The sequence below is a fragment of the Neomonachus schauinslandi genome, chromosome 2 (assembly GCF_002201575.2).
Source record: "Neomonachus schauinslandi chromosome 2, ASM220157v2, whole genome shotgun sequence".
In the NCBI taxonomy this organism is placed as follows: domain Eukaryota; kingdom Metazoa; phylum Chordata; class Mammalia; order Carnivora; family Phocidae; genus Neomonachus; species Neomonachus schauinslandi.
In genome coordinates, this window is record NC_058404.1 from 172,335,922 (window position 1) to 172,363,493 (window position 27,572).

Consider the following 27,572-nt stretch of genomic DNA (forward strand, 5'->3'; position numbering starts at 1 on the left):
ATGGGGAATCCAGTTGGATAGCATCACTTTGCAGTTAAAAATTAACTTGCTTATAGGGGCGCCTGGGTGGCTCAGTAGGTTAAGCGGCTGCCTTCGGCTCAGGTCATGGTCCCGGGGTCCTGGGATGGAGCCCCATGTCCAGCTCCCTGCTCAGCAGAGAGCCTGCTTCTCCCTCTGCCTCTGCCTGCCACTCTGCCTACTTGTGCTGTCAGATAAATAAAATCTTAAAAAAAAAAAAATTAACTTTCTTATAAAAAATCAATCTGCAGTGTCAGGGGCGCCTGGGTGGCTCAGTGGTTAAGCGTCTGCCTTCGGCTCAGGTCGTGATCCCAGGGTCCTGGGATCAAGCCCTGTATCGGGCTCCCTGCTCGGCGGGAAGTCTGCTTCTCCCTCTCCCACTCCCCCTGCTTGTGTTCCCTCTCTCGCTGTGTCTCTCTCTGTCAAATAAATAAATAAAATCTTTAAAAAAAAAATCAATCTACAGAGTCAGAAGTTAGGACGGTGTGTCCCCGGGGGCAATACCGAGGTGGGGGGTAGTGGGCAGGGATTCTGAGGAGCTGGAAATGCTCTATTTCTTAATCTTCATGCTGGCTGGCTACACAGGAGCATTCATCTTATAAAAATTCACTGAAACACACACACCACTAATTTGTGTGCTTTTCTCCTGTTACTTCATTTAAACAAATGCAAAACAACTGATTGCCTGTTAAAGGTAACAAAGCCAATTCTGCCACATGCTTCTTGACTTATTTCTAGGAGAAGGCCTACGAATTAGACGTAAGAGTGACTGGAAACTGAATTTCCAGCACTGACTGATGAATACCAGAATGCTGAGAATCTGCAGTCTTTGGAGGATACTACTTAAAATGGCAATGCTCACTTGGACACTACTAGAATTCTAACATCTTTTTATAACGTTATAATCAAATCTTATAGCAATTAATTTTAAAGCCATGGAAAATCCAGCTAATATTCTTCAAAAAGTGGAGGGAAAAACAGCTCCTCTATTAATCTTTACAACTTGTGAAAAATCATCTTCTTTAATCATTACTGACCCCCACTGAGTAAGAATCGACTTGATTTATCCATTCAGTATTAATTCAGCCATTCACTGAAATACTCTCATTCTGAAGAAGAGAGCTGGACTTTTGAGGCATTTCTCTTACTACCCCTACTTGGGCTGGAAAGCACCAAACAGGACCGACGACCAGACCCCATGGGCTGCTGCACAGTTGCACAGTGAGATATGCTTGAAGATTATGCGTTTCATAAGGTCATCAATTAAACAGTGGCTCTGAAGTGTCATGAGTCCCCTGACAAAAGGGTTAACAGGCCCCCAGGCTCATCTGGCACCAAGTTCTCTCAGCATGCTCAAAGTCAGCCCGCACGCGGCAGCAACAACCTCCAGTGACACGTACACGGCCATTACAGATTTCTGCTCTTCATGTCCTGTGTGGTCTGCCCTTCTTTCTCTGCATTAAGCGTTTATTTACAAAAACCCTGATTATGTATGCTTTAACTAAGTAATCATGTACCATTAATTTCAATCGTAATTACATTTGTCTTATGAAGATATGCTCTTGGAGAGTTCTTCAGAAATAAACTACCCCCCCAGGAAAACTGTACAAAGGAACGTCTTAACCTTTCTGTTTACAAAAGGGCTCCTGACACTGCAAAGCCACCTTTTTCTTTATGATCTTTTTAAAAGGTATGATTTTCAAACACATTAGCAGGTGCTGCTACCTAGAAAGAAACTTGGTTTATAAAATGTTTTCTAAGAACCAAGAATGGTCATTGAAAATAATTCAATGAAACCCTCAAGCCATTAGAAGAGATCCATGTCAAATTTTATCATTTAAGGAAGAGCCGCACTTATGATGATGGAGGACAAAGAGCTGGCTTTTCACACCCAGTGTCCCTTTCCTTTGGTCTTTAAGCCAACGAGGTACAGAGCCTTCTAGAACAACACATAGGGGTCCCAAGATATTAACTGCATGCATTTAAAAAAAAAAACAAAAACCTGTGTTGTGCCATCACTTGTCTCTAAAGTCTCTTTTCCATAATGCACTGGATATCTAAAAATTTACATCAAAGAGAGTCTCAGAATCACATCCATCAGGAATTTCTCATTGCTGAAGAACACTTTATTACCTATGCTGAGTCATCGCACTGTTTTGGGATGGCTACACAGTGCTGTCTAAATAAAATGCACATTAGGGGAGGCATGTGCATCTCCTAGGCTTGCCGCAAAGATGTTCCCCAAAGTGGCTTGATAACACTCGACTAGCAAGTGGACCGGCATCATGGAAAAAGGCCCCAGCCTCCACGGTAAATGCATTAACAGTCAGAAGCAAACCGTCCATCCATTTATGAATTCCAAGTACAAATCACACTAAGTTTTTCTGAGTACTGTGTCCTCAGAACTCTAAAGACCCTTCAAGAAAAAACCAAGTAGCCTGTCTCAAGTCGATTCAGAAGAAAACAAGAAAATGTAAAGGCAACTGGAAATTGTGAGAATTACATTCTAAGCTACTTATGAAATTGAAAAACCTCCCCATGCTTTTCTTCTCCGAACATGTGTCACTCCTGCCAGAAAACAGATCACGGGCCTGCGTGTACAGTCCTGCACCCACTGAGGAGGAGGATAGAACTCCCCATCCAGAGCTGCCAGCCCTCTTGATTTGCGTAACAGACTCCTCTGCAGGACCCCTGCCGCTCTCCTCCCCGCAAAAAAAGATATTTACTCTTTGTTCTGATGTGCTTTCCTCCCTACAAAAGCACCAGGAAACATGAGAAAGTGCCCCTCAGCTGAAGCAGACATGAAATCTGTGATGAGCTCGTTAAAGATTCCTAAGGAACACAGTACAGGCATTCCAGCACACACAGCGTGGTCTCCCTGAGCTCCGCGGCATCTACATGCAAGGACAAGAGCGAGTTTCCAGAACACCGACGAGCCTGGCTTTGGTTTTGTATTTTGTTTTTATATTTAGGTTTGATATACGGTTCTAAGTAGCTAACATCATCTCCATCCCTTTCAAACACTGAGGAAGAAGGCAGGAACCACCAATGACCAAGTTCACGTACGAAATGCTGTCTCTGCCCACTGCCACACTTTGGGGCTGGGACCCCAAGCAGGAAGGGGCTGGGCAGAAGCTTCCCGTGGAGCAGAGGAGTGCTCGGGGACCAAAGTCCACGTCTTCCGTCTCCTGGGCTGAGGGCTCTTTTCACTCTGCAATTCCTTTCGCTCATTCCAAAACATTTTTTAAGGCAGGACTTTTCTGGGTTAGTCGCATTCACCGTGAAATCCAAGACTTGGTGGAAGTCTGCCGTCTGACCTGGCCCCTGCCCAGGGCTGCTAAGCCTAAACCAAGAGGAACTCGGGGCCACTTCCTCTGAGCTGTGGCAGCTCTGGTTTGCTATTTTTCATACGTACCATCTCACAGGTAAGCTGCTTAGCTCTGCTTTCAGTCTAGCAGTTAGAAACTCGTACTTTACCTGAACCTCTTCAAAAATAGTTGCTTGCTCCTGATTAGTTAATGTCGTCAGGTGCTTCTGGAGTTCTAGTTTGGTTTTGGAAGAATTCATTCCTATTAAGAAAAAAAGAGACATGAAAACACTATGGAGAAGTTACAAGGCAGAGTAAAACTTCCGTATTCGTGCTTTTTATGTCCTTACCCACCTACTCCAGGCTTCCGAAGTTTTCCGGACATTCTACTCAGTAAAATATGGTTCATGATGGCAATGATGACAACTAACATGTTTTAGTCAAGCCCTCATTCGCCAGGCACAGTCTTATAAACATTAGGCCTGCCTCATTTAATACTGAGAACAGTCAATGAAGACGCTCCAGTTATCCCCATTTTGCAGTTAAGGAAACCGAGACCCAGAAAACTGATGTGAACTCCAAAGACCACCATGCTGGACCCCACCTCAGGTCTGCACAGTTCCGAATTTTTCTTTCTCCATCATTCCATGTTAGAACACCTCATACAATCGGAACACTGTCCTCAGAAAATATTCTCATGAGTATTTATATATAAAATTGACAACTCAAGGAAAAACAACTACTGCTCCATTTGAAACATTTTTCTCTTCCACAGTAGGCTCCTCCGCATAAAACTGATTCATGTGGCTAACAACCTTCCTTTTATCACCACTTGCATTAATAGTCTTAAGCCCATCTAATTACCATTACAGAGGACTGCGAGGAAAAGTTAGAAAGTCACAATCTTAGTGCCAATGAGAAGCTGATACTCTGGAAAGTTGTTTCTCCACACAAATATGGCTTAGATCCTGCTTTGCCTTTTCTCGGTGCCGGAGATAAATGTTACACATGCTGAGAAGATTTAGAATGAAAGGATTTGCTGACCTAACTACCGTGGGAAAACTGCCACCGCTGAGTACTTTTATTCCAAAGGCAGCCCTCACCTCACCCACCTGCTGCAGCTCCCTCCCCATTTCCCCCTCCCCCCAGCTGAGGAGGCTGGGTGCCTAGGCAGGTGCTTGGCCAAGGCTCTGCCCCAGAGGACACTGTGAATACATCTACACGGCTAAGGATGGCCAGGAGGGGACACCTCTGAAGTCTGGAACCAGGACTTGGAAATCAAGCCTCTGTTTTTACACAGGTGTTTGCTGAGGTCTAGAGAAGCCAGGTGATGGGGTGCCTGGGTGGCTCATTCGTTAAGTGTCTGCCTTCGGCTCAGGTCATGATCCCGGGGTCCTGGGATCGAGTCCTGCATCGGGCTCCCTGCTCGGCAGGAAGCCTGCTTCTCCCTCTCCCACTCCCCCTGCTTGTGTTCCCTCTCTCGCTGTGTCTCTCTCTGTCAAATAAATAAAATCTTAAAAAAAAAAAAAAAAGAAGCCGGGTGACTCGTCAAAAGTCAGGAGGCCGATCAGCAGCCAAGCCCGCCACAGAGCCGCTGCCTCCCCACCCCAACCCCACCCCCCTCCCAGGGCGGCCGGACGCAGAACCGCCACCCTGCTCACAGCTCTGATGGAAGCCGCACCCCTCCTCAAACTGCAGGGGCTACCTCAGCTTCCGGGATGTCCCTCCTCCCAGCAGCACCCCCCACCCTTAGTTTCTGCCAAGAAAATCCTATAAAAATAGAAGCCAGTACTTCTGAAGTGATGGCTGTGCCACTACATGCATCATCTCAATCCTCACAACAGTCCCTGAGTGGGCACCATACGTAATTCCAACGTATGAATGAAGAAACTGAGGCACGGGCAAAGTCCAGCATTTTGTCCGAGGCCATCAGCTAAGTGAGGGACAGTCAGGCTCTACACCATGCCCGTCTACCTCCGTGGACGGCTCGTGAACTCCCCACTGCCTCCTCCACCCACAAGTGGCCTCAGTCCAAAAGTGAATGCGGAGGCGGACGAAGTGCAGAAAAGACAGATGGGTTTTGTCAGACGCCGTTCAGGGACTCTTCCAGCAAGCTGGCAGGTCATACAAGCCAGGGAAACAGAGAGATGGTTTTACTGCACTAACTACTTAAATGTTGAATCAAAATAGTGTTTAAATTTACGAGTAAAATGAACAGTCATCGTTAACCAAAAGGGCTCTCCGCAGGTCTCTGACACAATGTGACAAGCATCCTATTTTGGACATAGGTGATTGTTTGACGAGACACTCACATGTGGAGAGAACCGCCAAGCTCTAAGAAAAGTCTGACCAACTATACAACAGACTAACAGTATAACAGAATAACTACACAACGGACTAATTATACACCTCTAACAATCAGGCCACAATACAGACTACTCTTCATACTCAGCAGGTATGAGGAGATTCTTGGCGAGTTTCATCCTTGCTGTCAGGATGCCTCACCTCAGGAGGTCCCTGCTGCCCCACCTCAAACAGGAGGTGAGGTTTCTGACCCCCCTCGGCCCCCATGCCTGGCTCTCCACTCCATGTTCACAGCGAACCTTCCACGTGGCTTCTCAGCAACGTCAACCGCTGCTGGCTGGCTTCTGCAGCAAGAAGGTGGCACCCCCCACGTGATGCCAAAAGGCTTTACAGGGGGAAGGGGTGCAAGGAACAATAGAGAAAAAGGTAACCAGAGTGAAGCGCGTTCCCCAACTACAACCCCTTTAGCCCGGCTGTTAGTGAGGCCATTCACAGCGTTAGTGCAGAAAAGGCTCTTATTAAGGGAGCTCTGATGAACGGCTTTGCTCTACCAGAGGCAAATTTACTTAGACCGCAAAAGGAAAACTCAGTTCAACTCTTTTTCCTTTTTAGTGAACATATAATTCATTCTAGTAATTCCCAAAATGCTCTGCTCAACTTTAAAATAAGCAAAATGTGGGCGCCTGGGTGGCTCAGTTGGTTAAGCAACTGCCTTCGGCTCAGGTCATGATCCTGGAGTCCCGGGATCGAGTCCCGCATCGGGCTCCCTGATCAGCGGGGAGTCTGCTTCTCCCTCTGACCCTCCCCCCTCTCATGCTCTCTCTATCTCATTCTCTCTCTCAAATAAATAAATAAAATCTTTAAAAAAAAAAATTAAAAATAAAATAAGCAAAATGGTAAATAAAGCACTGGAGGAGCTGTTCAGAGTTCAAATTCAGACCCAAGCAAAGCTGCACGTCTTACATGTTGTGAGTGGCATGTCCAACATGATCGGTGGGTAGAGTGTATGTACTTTTTTATAAATCCTAGGGCATAACCCGACTACATCAATTGATTAAGAAAGCAGTCTTTATGGGGCACCTGGGTGGCTCAGTCGTTAAGCGTCTGCCTTCGGCTCAGGTCATGATCCCAGGGTCCTGGGATCGAGTCCCACATCCGGCTCCCTGCTCAGCGGGAAGCCTGCTTCTCCCTCTCCCACTCCCCCTGCTTGTGTTCCTGCTCTCGCTATCTCTCTGTCAAATAAATAAATAAAATCTAAAAAAAAAAAAAAAAAAGCAGTCTTTAAGTCTTCCTTTTTGTGGCCATGTCACTGGTCCTCTCCCCAGTGTATGGAAATCGTGGCCAGAGCGTGACTTCCCATTAGAGCTACTCTTATGGGAACATACAACGAGCTTTTATAAACCGCTTCACTCTACTTATGAGGAATGCACCACAGCAAAGAGCAAGGGCCTCAAAGTGTTCGTAAAACTAGCATCACCCCAACAAAGGACACATCTCCCCTACTATGGATGCCTGTAATACTGTGCCCTCTATACTTAAGAAATGCTTCCCATTAGGCAGGCAAAACACCAGCCTTCTAATTGTGCTATCAAGAATGTTTCTACATTAGCAGAGCTTTCTGCTTTGCTTGGGTTTTATCAGGTAAAAAGATGAATTAAATAATAATTCCAAAATACAGCAGCAAAATCCCTACCCTGACTGAACTTTTCAGCTCTCACTTTCTGGAAGCTAAGCCAGACCACAGAAAGATTTATCAAGTAGAACTCTGGAATCCTTCCAGTCCTGCAGATCACGGTCTGCTTTATCTTCAAGGCCAACATTGTCGTTGGCTTTTTTTTTTTTTTTTTAAAGATTTTATTTATTTATTTGAGAGAGAGAGAATGAGAGACAGAGAGCATGAGAGGGAGGAGGGTCAGAGGGAGAAGCAGACTCCCTGCCGAGCAGGGAGCCCGATGCGGGACTCGATCCCAGGACTCGAGGATCATGACCTGAGCCGAAGGCAGTCGCTTAACCAACTGAGCCACCCAGGCGCCCCTGTCGTTGGCTTCTTAATAAGCTCTTAAAGGACAATTCTGTCATCGTTTCCCTTATCTTGACAACCACTAAGGGAAGGGTTAGTGATCCTTTCAGATGAGATCTCTAGGTAAAGCTCAACTTTTCTCCTTTCCAGCTATATTCTGTATAATGTCAGCAAACAGTAACAACTAGAGAAGCACAGTTGAAAATATTAATCATTTTGATTCATTTTAAAGAGCACTATAATGCCAGCAAATGAGCTTTTGAAACTTAAGGTGATAATTGTCAATTTAGCTCATTTAAAAAGGGAAATCAGATACCACTGCACACCCATTAGGATGGTTATCATTAATAAAAAAAAAAGGAAGAGCGAAAGTAACACGCATTGGCCAGGATGTGGAGAAAAAGGAATACTTGTGCACTGCTAACGGGAATGTAAAATGGTGTAGCCACTGTGGAAAATATAGTGGCAGTCCCTCAAAAAATTTCACACATAATTACCATATGATCCAGCAATTCTATTTCTGGGTATATTCCCAAAAGAACTGAAAACAGGAACATGAAGAGCTACTGTACACCGACTTTACAGCAACATCATTCGCAATAGCCAAAAGGTGCAAACAATTCAAACGTCTATGTACAGATGACTAGACACGATGGTACAGACATACAAGGGGATACTAGTCTGCCTTAAAACAGAATGAAATTCATGCTACAACATGAATAAACCTAGGAGATGTTATGCTAAATAAGCCAGTCACAAAAGGACAAAAGCTGCATGATTCCACTTAGATGAGGTACCTGGAGCCCGTCACGCCCACAGAGACAGAAGCAGAATGGTGGCTGCCAGGGGCCAGGGGAGTTACGGCTTAATGACTTGCAGTTTGGAAAGATTAAAAAGCTCCAGAGATGGATGGCGGTGGTGGCCTCAAAACAACGTGAATGTACTTCACGCCACTGAACTGTCCACTTTAAAAAGGTTAAGGGGCGCCTGGGTGGCTCAGTTGGTTAAGCGACTGCCTTCGGCTCAGGTCATGATCCTGGAGACCCTGGATCGAGTCCCGCATCGGGCTCCCTGCTCAGCAGGGAGTCTGCCTCTCCCTCTGACCCTCCCGACCCTCCCCCCTCTCATGTGCTCTCTCTCTCAGTCTCTCTCAAATAAATAAATAAAATCTTAAAAAATAAATAAATAAAATAAAAAGGTTAAAATGGTCAATTTTATATGATGTGTACTTTTACCACAATTATGAAAAAAGGGAAATGAAATCTAAATAGTATAGAGTTTTTCACTACCCACGTAGAGCTTATTAGAACTATTCTAGGGACTGGGAAATGATTAAAATTTGGTTTGGGGTTTTTTTGGTTTTTGTTTTTTTGTAACACGGGTTGTTCAAATCCTGTGACTCCCCTCAGAATCACACACATTTTAGAAATCCTCTTATAAATGGAAAAAAATGTAAAACCAAAGAGAGAGAGAGGAATGAACCCCTTCAATGTCGGGTTCCCTCAGAGGATCATCATGGCGGGTTTACCCTGGTTCTCTTTCTCTCACCCCCCGCCTCCCCTGCAGGCCCAGAAATGGAGCATCTCCCCTCCCACCTGAAGAAGATTCCCCACCCTCGTTCAGGAGGGGTCTCCTCCTTTCTATTCTGACCCACCGGGGCCCCGCGGCTCTGGATTTGCTCAAACCTCCCCAGCTGTGCAAAGCTGCGTCAGCTGGCTCTTCTCCCAGCACGGCCTCCTCCTGGGGAGCGGCTCTGAGGGCTGGTAACAGGGAGGGCCTTCCCACACGGGCAGATTCCCGGACTCACACACTAGTCTCCCCCTAGACTTCACGAGTCCTCGATGTACTTATCCCTGAAGTGTACAAATCAACAATCCTCTTTCCTCCCACATGTGAAAGCACCTAGCACAGTGCCCAGTACATCTTAAGTGCTCAATAAATAGTAGCTGCAAATGATCACATTTACCGCGGTTTCTCCCTACACCACATTTCTAGACACTATAGTCAACTCTCAGTCCCTTTTACGCTTTCCCTGTGACTCAGCTGCAACCTGTCTTCTGCCCCCTTCACTCCGTGAACACTGTTCTGGCAGGGGTTACCGATAACCTTGGACCTGAAACACCTGGCGGAGATTCTGCAGCTCTGACCTTAGCAGATCTCTTCACAGCAACCAACAGGGCTGACCTGACCACTCACAACCTGGATAAACGCTAGGCGGCTGGATTTATAGTTTCTATTTCTCTACTCCACGACCCTTAGAGTGGCGATGGTAGACGGGGGCATGGCAGTTCATTTTCAAATCCTGAGCACCTAGCACAATAGCTCAGCAAGATACAGAAGACACCCCCCGCATGCTGGAAGTTCATCTATGATCCCTGTGACAGGAGCCTCTCAAGGAACGCAGAGCGCCTCGGTTTTCCTGGAGGGGGGCCGCTACTCACCCTCTATCCGCTCACAGAGCTTGTGCAGGCCCTGCAGGGGGCAGCCCTCACACAGCTGGGCAGGTGCCTTTGCTGTCTGCTGCACGGCAGCCACGGTGAATGCCTGCTTCAGGGTCATCATGATTTCATCCACCTGATCGGAGAGAAGACACAGGGCAGCCAGCAAAATGCCCATTTAAGACAAGTGGGGCTGAGATTTCAGAACTCTGCAAAGACTTAGCATTTTAAGATTTTGGGGTGGGGGGGCTATTAATCACCAACGGACAGATAATAATCATCATAATAACTGCTAGGATTACAGGCTGAGAAACACTACCTAGATGCTCAAAGCTCATAAAGGAGAAAAGGTAAAAAATAAAAACAAATTCAATACTCATGAAAAAGCCAACTCCTCTGCATCATACGCCCAAAATGACGTATTTTAATGCTAGGCCAAGGGTAAACGGGAGCATGTTCCTCACAAACAACGAAAATGGAGGACACATACCCAAATAAGGCTTGCAGGTGTACTAGCTAGTTATTAAATAGTCATGGCGGATAATTAAAGCCAAATAACGACAAGTCGATGAAGCTCTACGGTTTGCGAAGGAAAGAAAAATCAGTGAGGTTGACATTGCACGTAAGTACGTCTTCCAGGTAAGAGCTGCTTAGTCTCACTTACCAGAGCTTCATTGGTGCACTGAAACACGTAACAGACGAAATGAAAGCCTCCGCCCCCTGAAGACTCTCGGCAGATAAACCCAAAGTGGTCCACGTGTCTGATACCCTGTTGAAGGCGGGGAAGAGAGGGAGGAGCATTGAGCCGTATCCGAGTCACGAGTGCCAGAAGGCAACAAGACTGAGGCAGCAGTCTTCTAGAGCACTCAAATTATTTCCCAGATTCTTCTGAGGTACAGCTGATACTGAATGTTACATGAGTTTCAGGTGTACAACACGTCTGTACGTCATGCCGTGCCGTGCTCACCCCCAGTGTAGCTCCCATCTACCACCAAGCAACGCTATTACAATACCCTGACTGTATTCCCAGCACCGTGACCATTCATCCCTGTGACTTGGGCATTCCGTACCTGGAAGCCTGCACACCTCCCACCCCTCTCCCCTCTCGCAACTGTCAGTTTGTTCTCTATTTGGGTCTGTTTCTGCTTTTTTTCCTTCATCTTTCTTGAACTTATTTCACTTAGCATAATGCCCTCTAGGTCCATCCATGTTGTCCCAAATGGCAAGATCTCCATCCTTTTGATGACTGAGTAATATTCCATTGGGTATATATACATACCACATCTTCCTCAGCCACTCCTTTATGGACACTTGGATTTCTTCCATATCTTAGCTATTGTAAATAAGGCTGCAGTAAAAACACGGATGCATATATCTTTTTGAATTAGTGCTTTTGTTTTCTTTGGGTAAAGAGCCAGTAGTGGAATTACCAGATCATATGGTAGTTCTATTTTTAATGTTTTGAGGAACCTCCATGCTGTTCTCCACAGTGCCTGCTCTGGTTTGCATCCCCACCAGCAGTGCACCAAGGGTTCCTTTTTCTCCACATCCTTGCCAGCGATAGCTCACTGTGATTTTGATTTGTATTTCCCTGATGGGAAGTGATGTTGAGCATCCTTCCATGTGTTCTCTTGGCCATCTATATGACTTCTTTGGAAAAATGTCTATTCAGGTCCTCTGCCCATTTTTAAATTAGATTATTTGGTTTTTTGGTGTTGAGTTGTGTAAGTTCTTTTCCTATTTTGGATATTAACTCTTCATGGGGTATATCATTTGCAGATATCTTTTCGCACTCAGTAAGCTGCTTTTTAATTTCGTGGTTGGTTTCCTTCTCTGTGCAAAAGCTTTTTATTTTGTTTTAATCCCAATAGTTTATTTTGGCTGTTGTTTCTCTTGCCTGAGGAGATATCTGGAAAATTCTGCAATAGCCAATGTCAAAGAAGTTACTGCCTGTGTTTTCTTCAAGGAGTTTTGTGCTTTCATGTTCCACACATTTAGGACTTGAACCCATTTTGAGTTTATCTCTGTGTACAGCATAAGCAAGTGGTCCAGTGTCATTCTTTTATGTAGCTGTCCAGTTTTCCCAGGGCCACTGTTGAAGAGACGGTCTTTTCCCCATTGTATACTCTTGCCTCCTTTGTCATAGACTGACCATACAATTGTGGGTTTATTTCTGGGCTATTCTGTTTCACTGATCCATGTGTCTATTTTCGTGCCAGTAGCATACTGTTTTGATTACTACAACTTTGTAGTATATAATCTGGGATTGTGATCTCCAGTTTTGTTGTTCTCAGGATTGCTTTGGCTTTTTGGAGTCTTTTGTGGTTCCACACGATTTTCTCAGGTATTTTAAATATCTAAAAACATCTCTCAAATATGAAGATTAACATCATTCTACTAAAATATTATTCTGATTACCCCATAATATAAGAACTGAAAAGCAGGATTTTTAATGTTCATTTTAGTAATAAAAGGAAATACAGAAAAGTGGACACAGAAAAATGAGAACTTTTCCTAGGTACTAACGAATAAAAAATTACTTTGAAAATCAAAAGTAGACAAAAGATTATTGAAGAAACACAACTATACACACACAAGCACACACACACGCAAACACTCACAGACACAAAGGTTAAAAAAAAAAAAAGATTTAAAACCCATTTATACTCTCCTACAAGAACAAACAGGTAAGTACTGAAGTACACTGGTATGAAGAATGAGTCAAGAATTATACACACAAAGAGCAGAGAAGCTTTTAAATGTAAGCTATTAAGGCCAAGGCTGTACACCATAGCTTCCTAAGAACTCTTCTCAATAAATACATAAACTTGTTTTGGAAGTATCAGCTAAGAGGCACCGTGATACGGATAAGACATAGCCCATAAATATTAATACGTGAGTGTCTCCAGAAAGCCCCAGCACGCAGAGATACGAGTGCCAGTAACTTGAAACTCAGGTCATCATGTACACTTGTAAGCTACACCCTTCAGGAAATAATAAAACTGTTACATGAAAAAGCAAACCTTGAACATTAACATTTCAAGAGAAATAGCAAAGCGAGATTAAATTCCGTGGATCATCTCACTTTCAGGTTGAACATTTTCCAATAAATGGGCAATCACGGACAGATTCTGGCATCTCAATCCATGTTCTCGCACAGCAAGGTAAGCACCTGCTAAACATTCGTTCTCCGGGGAATAGGATTTGGAAAAATTTATTTTGCAAATGGTTCCCTAATCAACTATAAAAGGAGCATTCTTTATTTTCACATTTTGGGAAATGGATTCAAAAGGGATTTTTTTTAATGCAGATCATGTTACAAATCAGCAATGAGATTTTCATTACATCTTATTAATTATGAGAACATGGAAGCGAGGAAGTGAGAAGTCAGAGTTTTAAAATACAGCCAAACAATAACTTTAAGTGATCTCCTGTTTTTTGCTAGGAAGACCCTGAGTACAATTGACATAGCTCACTATAACCGATTCTCCAAAATATCTCCATGAAACACACCTTGGGAGACTATCAAGAAAGAACTCAAGTAGACACTGTATTCTGAGGAAAACATCCTTAAAGAGATTCACTATTTTAAGAAAGAATAATGACTCGTACCCAAAAAGAAGTTAAGAATTTTTATAAAGTAGAAATGAGCATCTATTTAAAAATATTTGTATATATGAATGTATATATAAGACATGTACGCAGACCCACACATACACATCTGGAATTTGTGACTACAGAACATGACCACCAATAACTGAAAAAAGAAAAGTACACCTATTTCCTCCAGTAGATTACTGTTGCTAATAGCGAACTTAATTTCAAAATTATACATATATTTTGCCTTAATATACCAAATCAAAAGAGAAACGCCAAGATCGCAAATCAAGTGTACCTAAAAGGCATACATCTTGTGACCTTTTAGCACTTCTGTTGAATAACAGATAGAAGAATTCATTAAAAATTCAAATGCAAATGAGGCAATAACCCATCTCCATTTACCTGAGAGCAAAAGGATATCTCCTTAAAATTTTTCTCCAATGCTATTTTTTTGGTGTCAGGACTGATGAGGTAAACTTCAGATTGGCCAATCTTAAAAGACAAAAAAAGAAACTAGTTTTTCATGAAAGTTGAATTCAATTTTATTAAACAAACATTCTCATTCTGTGACCTATGAAAATATAGAACCAAAGGGACAATCTCCTTTAAGATTCTGACAATTTCACTGTGGACAATCACCTCCAGAGGCTTCGGTTTACTCTACAGATTTCAGGTAGCACAGGACACCTGCTAATACATTCACCCACGTAAGACAGCAGGCTTCTTTGAGATCAAAGAACCAAATATCCAAAAGTTAACAACGAAACCACAGATGCCACATCTCCCCTTTATGAGGATATAAAAAGTAAAGTTTCCAGAAAACAAAAGCTCTCCTTTTGAAACTTCCAAAACACTTTCTATTAACTGTTTTACTGAAAAGTCTTTTAAAACTATTGTTAAAATAACCTACCATTTGTTGAGTAGCTAACTATGTGGTAGGCATTCAAATACTACTCACCTCTTAAAGTTAGAGCATTAGCATAGTTAACACTGCCTTACAGCCTTGGGTCAGCGTAATAAACTCCATTCTAGCAGAGGACTGTGTTGCAAGAGCCCATCCCTCCCTCAGGGCCTTTCACTTGCTGCTCCCTGAACCCAGGATACTCCAACTAGAATAATATCTAGGTGGCCACACTGAACCTGTGCTCAGCGAAAATCACTTCCTCCAAGAAGCCTTCCTGGAATCCCCAGATGTTCTCACATAATCCTCTACTTCTCCTTTGTGGCACTGAGCACAACTGTAATGAGACAATTACTTGAACACTAGGTTGTCAATCCCCCTTACTGGAATCTAAATTTGGCGTGGGCAGAGACCAGGGCTGTCTTGTTCACCACTGTTATTACTAGCATGTTGCAAGGGACCCTGCACACGGCACTCACACACCAAGTACTTGAACATACGTGCGCCGAGCAGCTTTCACAGTAACACCAAGAGTTTTTTCTTTTTAAATATACACCACAGACTAAAGCACAAGCCTGAGTGCTTAGCATTTTTTTCAGTACATGACGAAAAGAGGAAGAAAAAGCCCTATTTACCCACTGACACATCATCTTCATCTTAAATCTGCTTACATCCAACATGGCCTTAACCTAAGTAGCAGCTTCCTTACCCGTCGGCCACCTCACCGCTCTGAGTTAGGCACAAGAACATCATACTCACGGTAATTTTGCTCTCTCTAGAATACCAGTCATGACATTCTAGAAGAGGGCTGAAGAACAATCAGTTCCCTAGATCATCAGTGGCCAGCTCACTGCCGGGAAGGCCCCGGGCAAGCCCATCCAGAGGAGCCCAGAGCAGCACAGAACCCAGGAACCCCAAGTGCCAAGGACAGCTTCCCTGTCCATTCCTTTTCGGCACTTGGCTATCAGTTCACCAAACCTCTTCCAGAAAAAAGGGAGTAAACAGTTGGCTAAACTATTATTTCAGTTTGGGTATAAATTTCAAATATCATCTTATCCCCAAATCCAATTATCCTGATTAACAAAGGATAAATGTTTTATAATAAATTAATAGAAACAGTAAAGAGGGAGTATTTTCCAATTAAAAGATTCTGTCGAAATATATTACTTGAAATTAATATACTTTAAAAAATCCTTTCGGGGGCCTCTTTTACATCTGTGCCCTGTTGCTTCCACTGAAAAGGTCTCTTTCAACTAAGGGGGGGGGGCGTGGTAGAGATAAAAACAAACAAGGATAGAAGATAGATTCTCTTTAGGTTTCCAATAATGATTTTATAAAGGCCTAGGACTAAAGTAAGGATTTTATCCTGAGAAAAGGATTATTCACTATAAAGGTACATAGATTCACACATAAATCCAAAAGCAATTTGCTACGAATCCTTGCTCAATAAAGCCGGTTGAACATGGATCTCACACTGGGGATGAGCCCAGGGCTTGATGGTATTTTACCGTGAAGAGCATCGTTCGATTTTCCTCAATATCTGTCGGCTGCACAATATTGTGTCCACTAAGGAGGTGGTTCTCAATGTCGTTTTCCTCAAAGGAGCTGAAAAAACTACTACTTCGAAGGCTTCCATCTTGAAACTCCTTCTTAAAGGCCAACGAGCGCAGCCCGGGCTGGGAGAAGGATTTGCGCATGGGCCTCCGGCCCTGCTCGCCGTTCCCCACTGGCTGGAGCACAGATCGGAACTTCTCCGTGAAGGAAAGGCCTCCCGTGGGATTTGGGGTTTCAGAATTCTGGGGGACCAAGTCAAATTCGGCTTTCCTGCTGCAACTGACGTGGTTGAACTTCTCAATGCACTCGTCGATCAGGGCTGGAGGGGCCTTCTTGTGAGCCACCGTCACCCGGCCACAGAAGAGCACCTCAAACTTCTTGGCAAACGTGTCATCAAACTCGGACGGGCAATGGAGCTCCTCCTGCCGGGCAATCTTCCCGGCCTGGCGGATGGAGCTGATGATCTCAGGCACCTGCCAGGAAAGGAAGAGTGTTACTTGGAACCCGCAGTAGATGGTACTCCCACCCTGGCGCGCATGCCCATGCACACGCGCACACACGCACGGCACGACTGTACGAGCAGCCTACGCTCTGCTGTCCCCGAGCGCCCCACAGCGTGCTCCGTGGCACTGAAGTAGGGGCCCACGGGAACCTGAGACCGTAGACACCTTCCCATGAAAGGGAAATGCACAAGCCTCACAGACAGGAGAAGAGGAACAATATTTATTAAGCACCTCTTTCGTGCCAGGGTCTATGCTAGAGGATTCACGTGCCCACAACACTCCACAAGGTTAAGTGACTAGCCCATGGACACGCAGCCCAACGTGGCGCCTCGGAGTCCACCCCGGCTTGGTCACACTGCAAAGCCACGGGCCTCTCTGCAGCTCCCGTCACCTCCTTAAGAGGTCTGTCTCCAATGGGGCTCACCAAAACATCATGCAATTTTTCTCGATTTCATGGCAGTGTGTCTCGGAGAGTCCTCCACAATAAATGCGTGAGGTGAGGATGCCAAGTGAAGACTGAAATTATCGTATAAAACCTTTCTTCAAATCACATCGTTATTTTTTCTTCAAGGACAACTGGCAATTGATTACTCAGTTCTCGGTTTCCTAACAGTTAGCTGGTAATGACTACAGAGCTCGGAGGCTTTAACCACGGAGTGAGCAACCAAAACAGTGTCATTATCGTGGCAACACACGGGCGCTTCTCCCCACACAGACTCCAAAGCCTTCGGGGTCCGTGCAGAGCCATGACCAAGAGAATGAACAAAGGGCCTCGTGTGCCAGTCATCCCTACTGCTACAGCCTCTCATCAGGAGCTTCTGACAAGCGCCTTCAGGTGGCAGTGGACACGAAGACGAATCTGTGACCGCAGTAAGTATCTGTGTGACCACTTAGATGAGGCACAGCCGCAGTACTGAAACAAGACAGGCATGAGTTCAATCTTCATCAGGAAGGACCTAGTTTTCGTTAGGATCTAACACCCAAAGCATTTTTTTCCCCTTTTTGCTATGTAAGAAAGTTCAATTTAAGGCCCAATACCCAGAGGCTCAGTCTTCTAACAACATCATAGAGGAAAGAACAACAACAAAAAAACCCATTAACAATTCAGGTCAAAGATCAACATATACAGGAAAGGGACATGGTTGTATATTTAAAATGTATGCTTCTGTTCCATAAGACCCAATGACTCGAGATTTTTCTCTTTGGGATTTCCTATCAAGCATGTCTTAAAGACAGTATCTCTGCCATAAAGATCATGATACATCCTTCCAAGGTATTTTATCATGCAAAGAGTTAAAATATATTTAGCTAGAGTATTTTAAAAATTGATTACTGAAGCATACAAGCTAAACAGTACTAGATAAGCCAAAATCACAACATCCGTCAAGCATGTATTTGCACCATTTGCTTGTGCTATAGCACACTCCCTGCCACACTACGCATCCCACGGAAGCCTGGAAATGGTTAATATAAAAGAGACGACAGAGAGAAGATGCAGGGAGGAAGCCTAGGTTCCATTCACCATTCACACCTTTGCCAACAGTCACTATAGGACATTGGTAAGAATCGCCTCAGTTTCTTAAAAAAAAAGCTTGTAAGATTTTTCAGGTAAAAGTTACTTTTGTGAAGTAAAGAATTTTCAAAGAAAAATAACCAATTCATGCAACTAAAGAACCTCACCACTTTTCTGAACAAGTCTATGAAATTATTTTATCAGGAGTCCCATGAATCTTCCCCATTATTAAACGTACTCTCTGAACAGAAAAGTCTTACACAGGCTCCCGAGGCTTGTTAACATAAGTGTCATTTCTATGTGCTGGGTCTTTCACTGCATCTGAGGTAATGGTGTCTTTCATTAAATAATCAAAGCGCAGAGAAAATGTGTGAAGTCGTGTGAATTTACAGTGACTCGACGGTAAATGGCACAGAGAGAAGTAAGACCCAAAGTAGAGAATCTGATCGTTCCCTCACTTCCCAAGGCCGGAAGAGGCTGAAGAGCACACCACAACCTTGGTCGGGGTGGAGGCTGTGGAAGTTTTTCCAACCGCCAGTCTTTCCTACACACTAATCACAACCTTTAGGAGACGGGCTTTAGTCAAAGCCCAGTGCCCCCTCTCCTTGCTCTGGTGAACTGTAACATGGGCATAAAGGAGACAACGGGGGTTAAAAAGCATCACTGGGATCCTGACAAGAACATAACCGTCTCAGAGTATTTGACAGCATATCGCCAAACATAATTTCAGCAATAAACTGTTAACAATTAAAAATCTAATGTTTTAAAATTACCGTAAGTAAAACAGGAGACTTTTTCAATAAAAAAGGGACTCCACCTGTGTGTAAGTTTGTAAATCTATACTGAGAGTGTAGTTCCCTTTACCAGAACAGACCTGGAGCACTATTTCTCGAGAAATGAAGGCATAATATCCACTTGTGATGAAATCCTGAATTCTCCATTCTTTTAACTCTGTCCTGGATTCACCTACAGGGTTACTTGTCACATGAGAGGACGGAGTCGTTTACTTCATTTTATTTCCAAACATTTCTCTAGGTATCACTAGATGCCAGGAGGTAGGGATCCAGAAGCAGGGGATGGAAGCAAGGCAGTCCTGCCTGGGCGGGAGTGGGGCCCCAAGGGAGGCTTAGTTAGAACGTTTACAGTATTGAGATGGGGTCTGGGGAAGCCTGGACAAAGATGGGAGTCGAGAGAGAGGCTGAATAAAAGCTTCCGGAAGACAGAATACACAAGATTTGGTGGCTATCTGCATGGGGGAGTTGAGGGCATGGAAGCCAGCAGGTGACTTGCAGAGTCAGCCTCAAACTGCGTGAGCAGGGAACACAGAAGGAGCAGATTTGCAGAGATGACATGAGGAGTTTGGCTTGTGTACGTGTTGAGTAAGACCAGGAGAACTTGAAAGTAAAGGCATCCAGCGGGCAGCTGGGCAGCTGGGCCTGGAGTCCAAGACAGGAGACGTAGGCTGGGACATCAGCAGCTCACGTGCAAGAGTGGCTGCCACCTGGGAACAGAAAAAGGCAAAGTAAAGGAAGAAGGCAGGGATGGGAGCGTAGGCCACACCAATGCTTCAGACCTAAGGAAACCGGGGATGGAAGGCAGAAGAGGAGAGGGGGAGCGGTCAAGGATGACGTCAGAATGTCAACCAAGGGAGAGGGGGCCACTGAGAATCAGCAGCTGCTGGAGTTGGCAGCTCACAGAGATACGTAAAAAGAAAGGGGTGATGCCAATAGTAACCCCTAAAATAAGCAAACTTAACTGAAAAGTCTCTCAAGGTAAAAATGCAGGCTCTGAGAACATAAACTTCAAGTTACAATATTTACCTCAAATACACTGACCCTGTTCGGGTAAATACACTGAGGCCAGTGGAGTTTATTCCCACTGATACGATCTGGGTACTTCTAACACAATCTTTTTTTAGTGTAGTCACAGCAATAATATCTACGTCATTTCTGATCACAGACAAGCAGACAGAGTAAATTAAAGCTACCTACAGCAAAAACAAGAACCTGAAAAGCATTATACTGGCATAAATTCAATGAGAGTTTGAGATTTTATTTCCTTGTACTTTGGGAATCACAACAAAAAACAATGTTAATTAAAATGAATCACCGGTAATAAAAAAAAAAAAGGCCACGTTTAGACATAAAATTTATTAAACTGCTCTTCTGTCAACCTATGAGTTTATACTAAAGCTCCTTTTTAAAGTAAATCTGCACTATTTCACAATCAAAACAACTTTCTTTCAAATTCACATACTAAAAAAGCATGGTATATATGCATGTTGTTTCTGCAGCAGGCTTAAGTGAATATTGTTTTTGTAAGTCACCAGAAAATGATACTTAGTGTAAAAGAACTAGAAACATTCATTTCTGTAAATAAAGTCCTTATTTAAACATTTGGGTCAACTTTTTTGGTAAGGATTTAGGGATTTTAAAGGATTATAAACACACTGCAAGTGTAATTTTACTCACAAGGACTAAGGAAAGAGCTTCTAAAACAGTATTTAGAATGAAAAGTCATTTTACTTTACATTTATACTTTCGTTTAAAGTATACACCTGCCAACTGGTAACAAATAAATAATAAATGAATCTGAAGAAGCCCGGATTTGTATTTAAAATTCTAGCATTTTTTCCCTGTTATTTAACAGTAAGACATTCCCAAACTGTAAAAATATGGCAGGCCACGCTGTGCTTTGTCCCTTAGATGAAATGTTCTCTCACGGCAAAAAGTTAAAACAAGCACTTCTAGGAGAAAATTATTCTGCATAATTATTTTCCAGAAGAAACAGACTTGTGTTTCATTTGTGTTGGTAAGGAGTGGTTTTTACATCCGTCAGTCAGAAACAAGGTAAATGTAGGGGAAGAAAATGAAATTAAATCAAGTATTTTCCTCTGTCTTACATGCCTTAAATTTAATACAAAACACTTAAGGCAACATCTTACGAGTGCTCACGACTTAATGAAGAGGCTGAAACAGCTGTCTGACCCCATCCAGATACGACACGTCAGCACCCGAGGTGCCCAAGAGCGCGGCCTACAGAGAGCCTAGATCCAACACAGAGATGTGAGTACACCTCACACAGGGAGGAAGACGGGATTCTTCTGACCTGAGAGGCTCGCGGTCTAGGGAGTAAGGGACACTCTAAATATGCGATTTCCGGTATAACGTGGCAGATGCGAGAACACCAACAGGAGCAAAGGGACTGAATGTGTGCCTGAGAAGGCCTCTCCTACCTGCCCATTGGCTTTGGATCCTCAGGGTGAACTAATGCCTCAACTCCAGCTTTACGCTTACAATTAGCCCGAGGTCAGACTCACGGGGTAGGTCTTCCCAAAAGAGAGACCAGCCACGCTTATGAACTGACTGAGGCGGCATCTGGCACCTGAGAAATAATGACTGCTGGCCCTAACACAGGGCACCCGCCTCCTTCCATCCTTCCCCTTCTATCCTCTAGGTCTTGCTCTTTCCTCTTATGTAAAACAGGAGTATTCAGCTTCCCTAGTTCTGAAATGGCAAATGGGACAAACTCTTAGCTGTCAAACCCCATGAGAAGAGTTTCTGCAAACACAAAACCCAACATCCTACTCCAAAATAATCATTTGAAAGATTCACTACAACCTTTTGGGGCAAGCAACATGTTTCTGCAAATGTTTGAAACCATGAGACACAAATCCAACCTAAGTGATTTAACAGCTGCAGGAGCTAACCGAAGCGGGTGGGAGAAGGTCAGCAAGGCAGACTGAGAGAAGGGAGCTGCTGGAAGACTGTGAAGTTGTTCTGTAACTTTCCTAAAACAAGGTTTAAAAAAGGCAAAACATTTTGATTGGTTAGCAGAGATACTGACAGAGATCATGGAATAAATCACCGAATGTTCAATCTGAGAACCTAAGCCCTCAAAGTCCAATCCTCTTCAGTGAATGCCCTGGCTCAACTCAAATGGGGCTGCGTGTGAGAACTGCCCTGCCCCAGCCTAAAAGCAGCAGCCTGTTTGGAGGTGGGGCCCTAGCATCTGCAGTGTTCAGAGGCGCTAGGCAGTTCTGATGGGCAGCATCTCTGAGGTACCCATCACCTGTCCCCCTCATGTCTCCCTCGTCGCCCTGTCCCCACACCATTATACCCAAACCCTATTTGATTACTAAGGCCCCCGGCAAGCTGTGTGTTTCAGCAGCACTGAAGCAGCCCGACTGCACAGACCCACACCATGCTTGCGGCAGAGACGAAAAAACTAGCCAAGACGGAACAGAAAAAATCGCCACACAGATATTTGACAAGCTGTTCATACCATTTAAGGGCAAATTTAGTTTGCAAATAAATTCACTGCATCTCTGAAGTCTCAGCTCATTAAATACATAGGTGTGAATGTCTTATAAGAAATGCTACTCTATAATTTTGATCAAAGTTTATATCAAAATAATCTCTCGAAGATTAAGAAATGCTCACAAATATAATGAACTAGCAGTTAATCACAGCAATCCCCCATATTGGTTATGCATGTTACATAATCTTTGCAAAGGGACACTGGGGTCCCTTTTCTACAAGGCAGAGGGAACTATAAACATGTAAATGTACTAGGAAAAAACATTAAAGCGCTGGTTCCTTCTCCAGGACACACACCACCATCGGTTTGTTTTTTTTTTTTTTTTTAAAGATTTTATTTATTTATTTGACAGAGAGAGACACAGCGAGAGAGGGAACACAAGCAGGGGGAGTGGGAGAGGGAGAAGGATGCGGGACTCGATCCCAGGACCTGGGATCATGACCCGAGCCGAAGGCAGTCGCTTAACCAACTGAGCCACCCAGGTGCCCCACCACCATCGGTTTTTATAAATGATGCCCTTTTTTGAAATTTTGCCACTGAGAGCATTATTAATAAAGGAATATTTGGTCATATAGTGTGTATTTGTTAATAAAACAGCAAAATCAGCTAGAGCACTGGGCACCAATACAGTTTTCCTTCTACCTAAAATCATCCAGGGCCAAATACATTAAACTTATTAAAACTGATTTCCAAGCTAACAAGTGCCCATGTGTTGTCTTTTCATGTCCAAATCAATAATCTTAGACGAAACACAGGAGATGTGGACCTTGTATCAGGCAACAGACACGAGTCTTTTCACCTTTTCTCATTTATGCCTCAAAACAAAAGTCCCGGGGCGCCTGGGTGGCTCAGCCGTTAAGCATCCGCCTTTGGCTCAGGTCATGATCCCAGGGTCCTGGGATAGAGCCCCACATCGGGCTCCCTGCTCCACGGGAAGCCTGCTTCTTCCTCCCCCACTCCCCCTGCTTGTGTTCCCTCTCTCGCTGTGTCTCTCTCTGTCAAATAAATAAATAAAATCTAAAAAAAAAACAAAAACAAAAAACAAAAAAACCAGAAGTCCTTGTGAATCTCAGAGCAGTTAAAAACAGTTACACCCCTAGTGCAGGAGCCAGAGCCCTAGCCCAAGGGCATCCCGGGCAGAGATGTGTCCCGGCTCACCAACAGACGTGTGCAAGGACAGTCACAGCACTTCTAACAGCCAAAAACCAGAGGCAAAACACTGCCCAGCAACAGAACTGACAAATATGTGTGATATCCATATAATCGAAAACATGTAGAAGGAGAATAAGCAAGCTATTCTATATACAACAACATGGGTAAGTACTCATCATGTTGAGTAGAAACAACACGTAGAACAGAATCATATGGTAGAACTCCACTTCTGCAAAATTTCAAAAACAGGCAAAACTAAGCTGTGACAACAGAAGACAGGATAGCTATTATCTCTGGAGGAGGAGTGACTGGGAGTGGGCCTGTGGGACTTCTGGACTATTCTGTTTCTTCATCTGGGCACTGGGTATATGAGATTATTTAAACTCTGAAGTCACTGAGTATATGATTTATGTATAATTGTTTCTATAACATCAATGAAAATTTTATGAAAAACTAATATTTTCACAAGCATGATAGAATCTGATTGAGAAAAGGGTAAAAAACTAGCCCAAAGTTACCCAGCTAAAGAGTCAGGACAGCACCTGCCTGATGCCAAGACACATCCTCTTTCCACTACACCAAGACTTCATTCTCAATTCAAAAAGACTTCCCACTTCCTGTGGGGGTCCACATGTTTTTTGGCTTTGGTTCGGCAGTTTTTTGTTTTGGTCTTACATGGACTCCAGTGCCCTCCCCCCCAATAAGGAGTAGTACCTCACCCACCCTCATTCGAGTGGTTCAATGGCACAGTCAGGCCCAGGCCCAGCCCCAGCTCACGAGTGCCTGGGAACCAGCATATTCTATTACCCCAACCACCACAGAATTAGTTCAGGGTTGGTCACATAACCCAATCCAGACCAGACTGGCAGGCCTATGCATTTTTAAGGAATTGGTAGAAAAAAGAAACTTGCTGTGGCTTTAGACCAGTGGTTCTCCAACCTGGGGCAATTCCACCCACTACCATCCCCCCAGGGACATTTGGCAACGTCTGGAGATATTTTGAGTTGTCACAACTGGAGGGAAAGAGTTGCAACTGGCACCTAGTCAGTAGAGGCCAGGGATGCTGCTGCACATCCTACAATGGATAGGAGAGCTGCCCACAACAAAGAATTATCTTGCCCAAAATGTAGTATTGCCTAGATTAAGAAATCCTGCTCTTGAACTTAGAATTCTGAGGACATAAGCCTGGAATTTCTGGTGCTATCACAAATAAAGGCATGCTAGATAGTTCCAGAGGAGGTGAAACAAAGACAGGGAGGAAGAAAATGGAAGAGAGAGGGTGAGAATGATGGTTCTGATGTTTGAGGACCTGGATCCAACCATCCCTGAAGCCAATCAACTGGGATTCTTGTGCCAATAAATTTTTTATTATGCCATTTTACACTGGGTGTCTGTCACTTGCAACTAAGAGTCCTGTTCACACTCCCACTATATAAAACACTTTATGCCAAATTCTGTGGTGAATACAAGGATGGATCACACATAGATCCTGTTCTTCGGGTAACCTACAATCTAGACAGAGGGGATAAAGAAGTAGACAAATGACTCAACAAAGCAGAATGCCAACACTACAGGAGTAGAAGTGCTAAGAAGGGTAAGAAGACAGAGAAACACAAAATCTCAGTGCTTTTCAAATAAATTATCAAGAGCAAATAGGAAGATTTAAATATTTACCAAACTCTACCCTTACAATAAAACCAGCCACCAAAGACCCTCAGGGAGCCCAACTGACTCAATTTTTTCCCTATAAAAAGGGGGAACATATAAAATTTTAGATCACATCAAAAAATGTTCAGAAAAAGCCAAGATAGATTCTACGTTTCAGTGACTTGTTTACACATTATTCCCATGCCTCTCTGCTCCCTGCCTCATTGAATGAGAAAGGGTTGTAAAAAAGAACTAAGAAAGAACTAAGAAACAGAACCAAAAAAAAAAAAAAGTGGGTAATTTACAAAGTATCCACACCCTGCCTTACACACAGGTCTAAATGAGCCACTCAAAGATGATTCTGCACCTCTCAAAAGGTAACTTTCTTCCCCTTGCACCAGGGTCCACCATACAGCTGGAGCCCCTGGGATAGCACGTGGCCCTGCCCCTCCCTCGGGGCTCCACAGCCCTCCTTTGCTGACCTGTGAGCAGAATCCACCTCAATGGAAAACACAGCAAAGAAGTTTTCTAGTTTCCACCAGATCTTCAAGGGTGGGACTTAGGTACAAGGCTTTCCTCCCCCCAAAAAACCAAACAGATCAAGGAGAGCTTCCCTCCAAGGGCAAGGTTCAGAGCACAGTAACGAGTCATCCCCCAAGGAGGCTGCACTTCAGCTCGGAACCTCAGCAACTCCCGGCCGGGCTGGGAACAGCATCGCACGCACAGCACATAAACAAACCCATCCCTAAGCCACACAGTCTAGTCTTTTTAATCGAATCAGAAACTTCTCAGCATAATGTGCAACACGTGAGGCTCACGGAGAACTAGTCCCAGACAGCACCTTACAATTGGACTTAGTGTACTTAAAACACACTGAATGGAATCAGTTTATTAGAATTGAGGCCGAATACTGGAAAATGTAGGCTTTGCTCTTGACTTCTTCCCCTCCCTGTCCCCTTGTTTTAACAGGAAAATAAAGCTATATTTTCCCCTCTGTGATGCCTTCCTCTTACATACGTGCACTCTGCTCCCCACCCCCACCTCCCTCGGGGCCTCGGCTCCCACTCAGCACCAGCCACGGTGCCTTTGGGCCAACCGGGAGGACTTCTCCAGGCTGAGCGGAGAGCTCAAGATGGTGCAGGCAGGTTCCTATGGAGAAAAAGGGACAGAGAGGAGGAATACCTTGCCCCCGCCTCTTCCTCCCTTCCAGGGGCTGAGGTCAGGGCCCTCCGCTGAGCCTCATCAAAGCCCTGGCCAGGCTGTGGTATCTCACCTAGCTGTGAAAGGGCCAACCTCGGGGCGCGTGGGTGGCTCAGTCGTTAAGCATCTGCCTTCGGCTCAGGTCATGATCCCAGAGTCCTGGGATCAAGCCCCGCATCGGGCTCCCTGTGCAGCGGGAAGCCTGCTTCTCCCTCTCCCACTCCCCCTGCTTGTGTTCCCTCTCTTGCTGTGTCTCTCTCTCTGTCAAAGAAATGAATAAAAATCTTAAAAAAAAAGGGGGGGGGGGGCAACCACAAGGACCATGTAAAACCACTTCTCGGTAAAACAGCCTCTGTAAACACAGCAGCAGGATGCATTTAGTCATCTTTATTTCTAGTAAGTTTAATACACATCCACGTAAAAGAAAAATACAGAAACATATCAAGTTGCCCATATATTCCCAAGCCCAGAAATAGCCACAGTTAATACTCTGGTTTTTCTGACATACGGTTGCCTATGCTAAATGCTAATTTCCTTTATCAAAAAAAAAAAAAAAAAAAGCGTGTGTGGGGGATCAGTGTTCTGCAACTAACTTTTATCATCATGGAAATACTGCAGTGACCTATCACCCCCTAGAGAACCATCTCACTCCTTTCTGATAACCACAGCATCAATTCCATTCACTGAAACACTGTACATACAGGAATACTCAAAAAATTTTAAAAAATAAAAAATAAACCTACTCAGGATCCAGTGGCAATAAGCCTGATGCCAGCTTTCGGGAACTCTGCCCAACACGCCATTTTGGCAAATGTGTGATGAGCATCCCATCCTTTGCATAAACTGCCTGAACCCCAGGGTGCCTGGGTGGCTCAGTCGGTTAAGCGTCTGACTCTTGGTTTAGGTTCAGGTCATGATCTCAGGGTCCTGGGATGGAGCCCCGCACTCAGCGTGGAGTCTGCCTGAGATTCTCTCTCCTCCTGCCTCTCTCGCGTGTGCTCTCTCTCTCTCTCAAATAAATAAAATCTTTTAAAAACAAAACAAAACAAAACTGCCTGGACCCCTAGTTGCTGCTTTCGAGTAGTATGGTGTTTG

At 44.2% G+C, this 27,572-nt stretch overlaps 1 protein-coding gene across 6 annotated transcripts in view; it reads right to left on the minus strand.

Moving 5' to 3' along the window:
• TBC1D1 (TBC1 domain family member 1) overlaps positions 1–27,572 on the minus strand; it is a 215,689-nt gene that overhangs the window by 101,353 nt on the left and 86,764 nt on the right. For 4 of the 6 annotated variants that reach the window (XM_044913005.1, XM_044913006.1, XM_021701553.1 and 1 more), the window contains exons 2-6: positions 16,097–16,615; positions 14,090–14,179; positions 10,752–10,856; positions 10,091–10,223; positions 3,496–3,587 (exon numbers count right to left, since the gene is read on the minus strand). In XM_044913005.1, the coding sequence (XP_044768940.1) occupies positions 3,496–3,587; positions 10,091–10,223; positions 10,752–10,856; positions 14,090–14,179; positions 16,097–16,615 (939 nt within the window). The remainder of the gene's footprint in view (positions 1–3,495; positions 3,588–10,090; positions 10,224–10,751; positions 10,857–14,089; positions 14,180–16,096; positions 16,616–27,572) is intronic. The other 2 variants (XM_044913007.1, XM_044913008.1) reach the window with 2 other exon arrangements.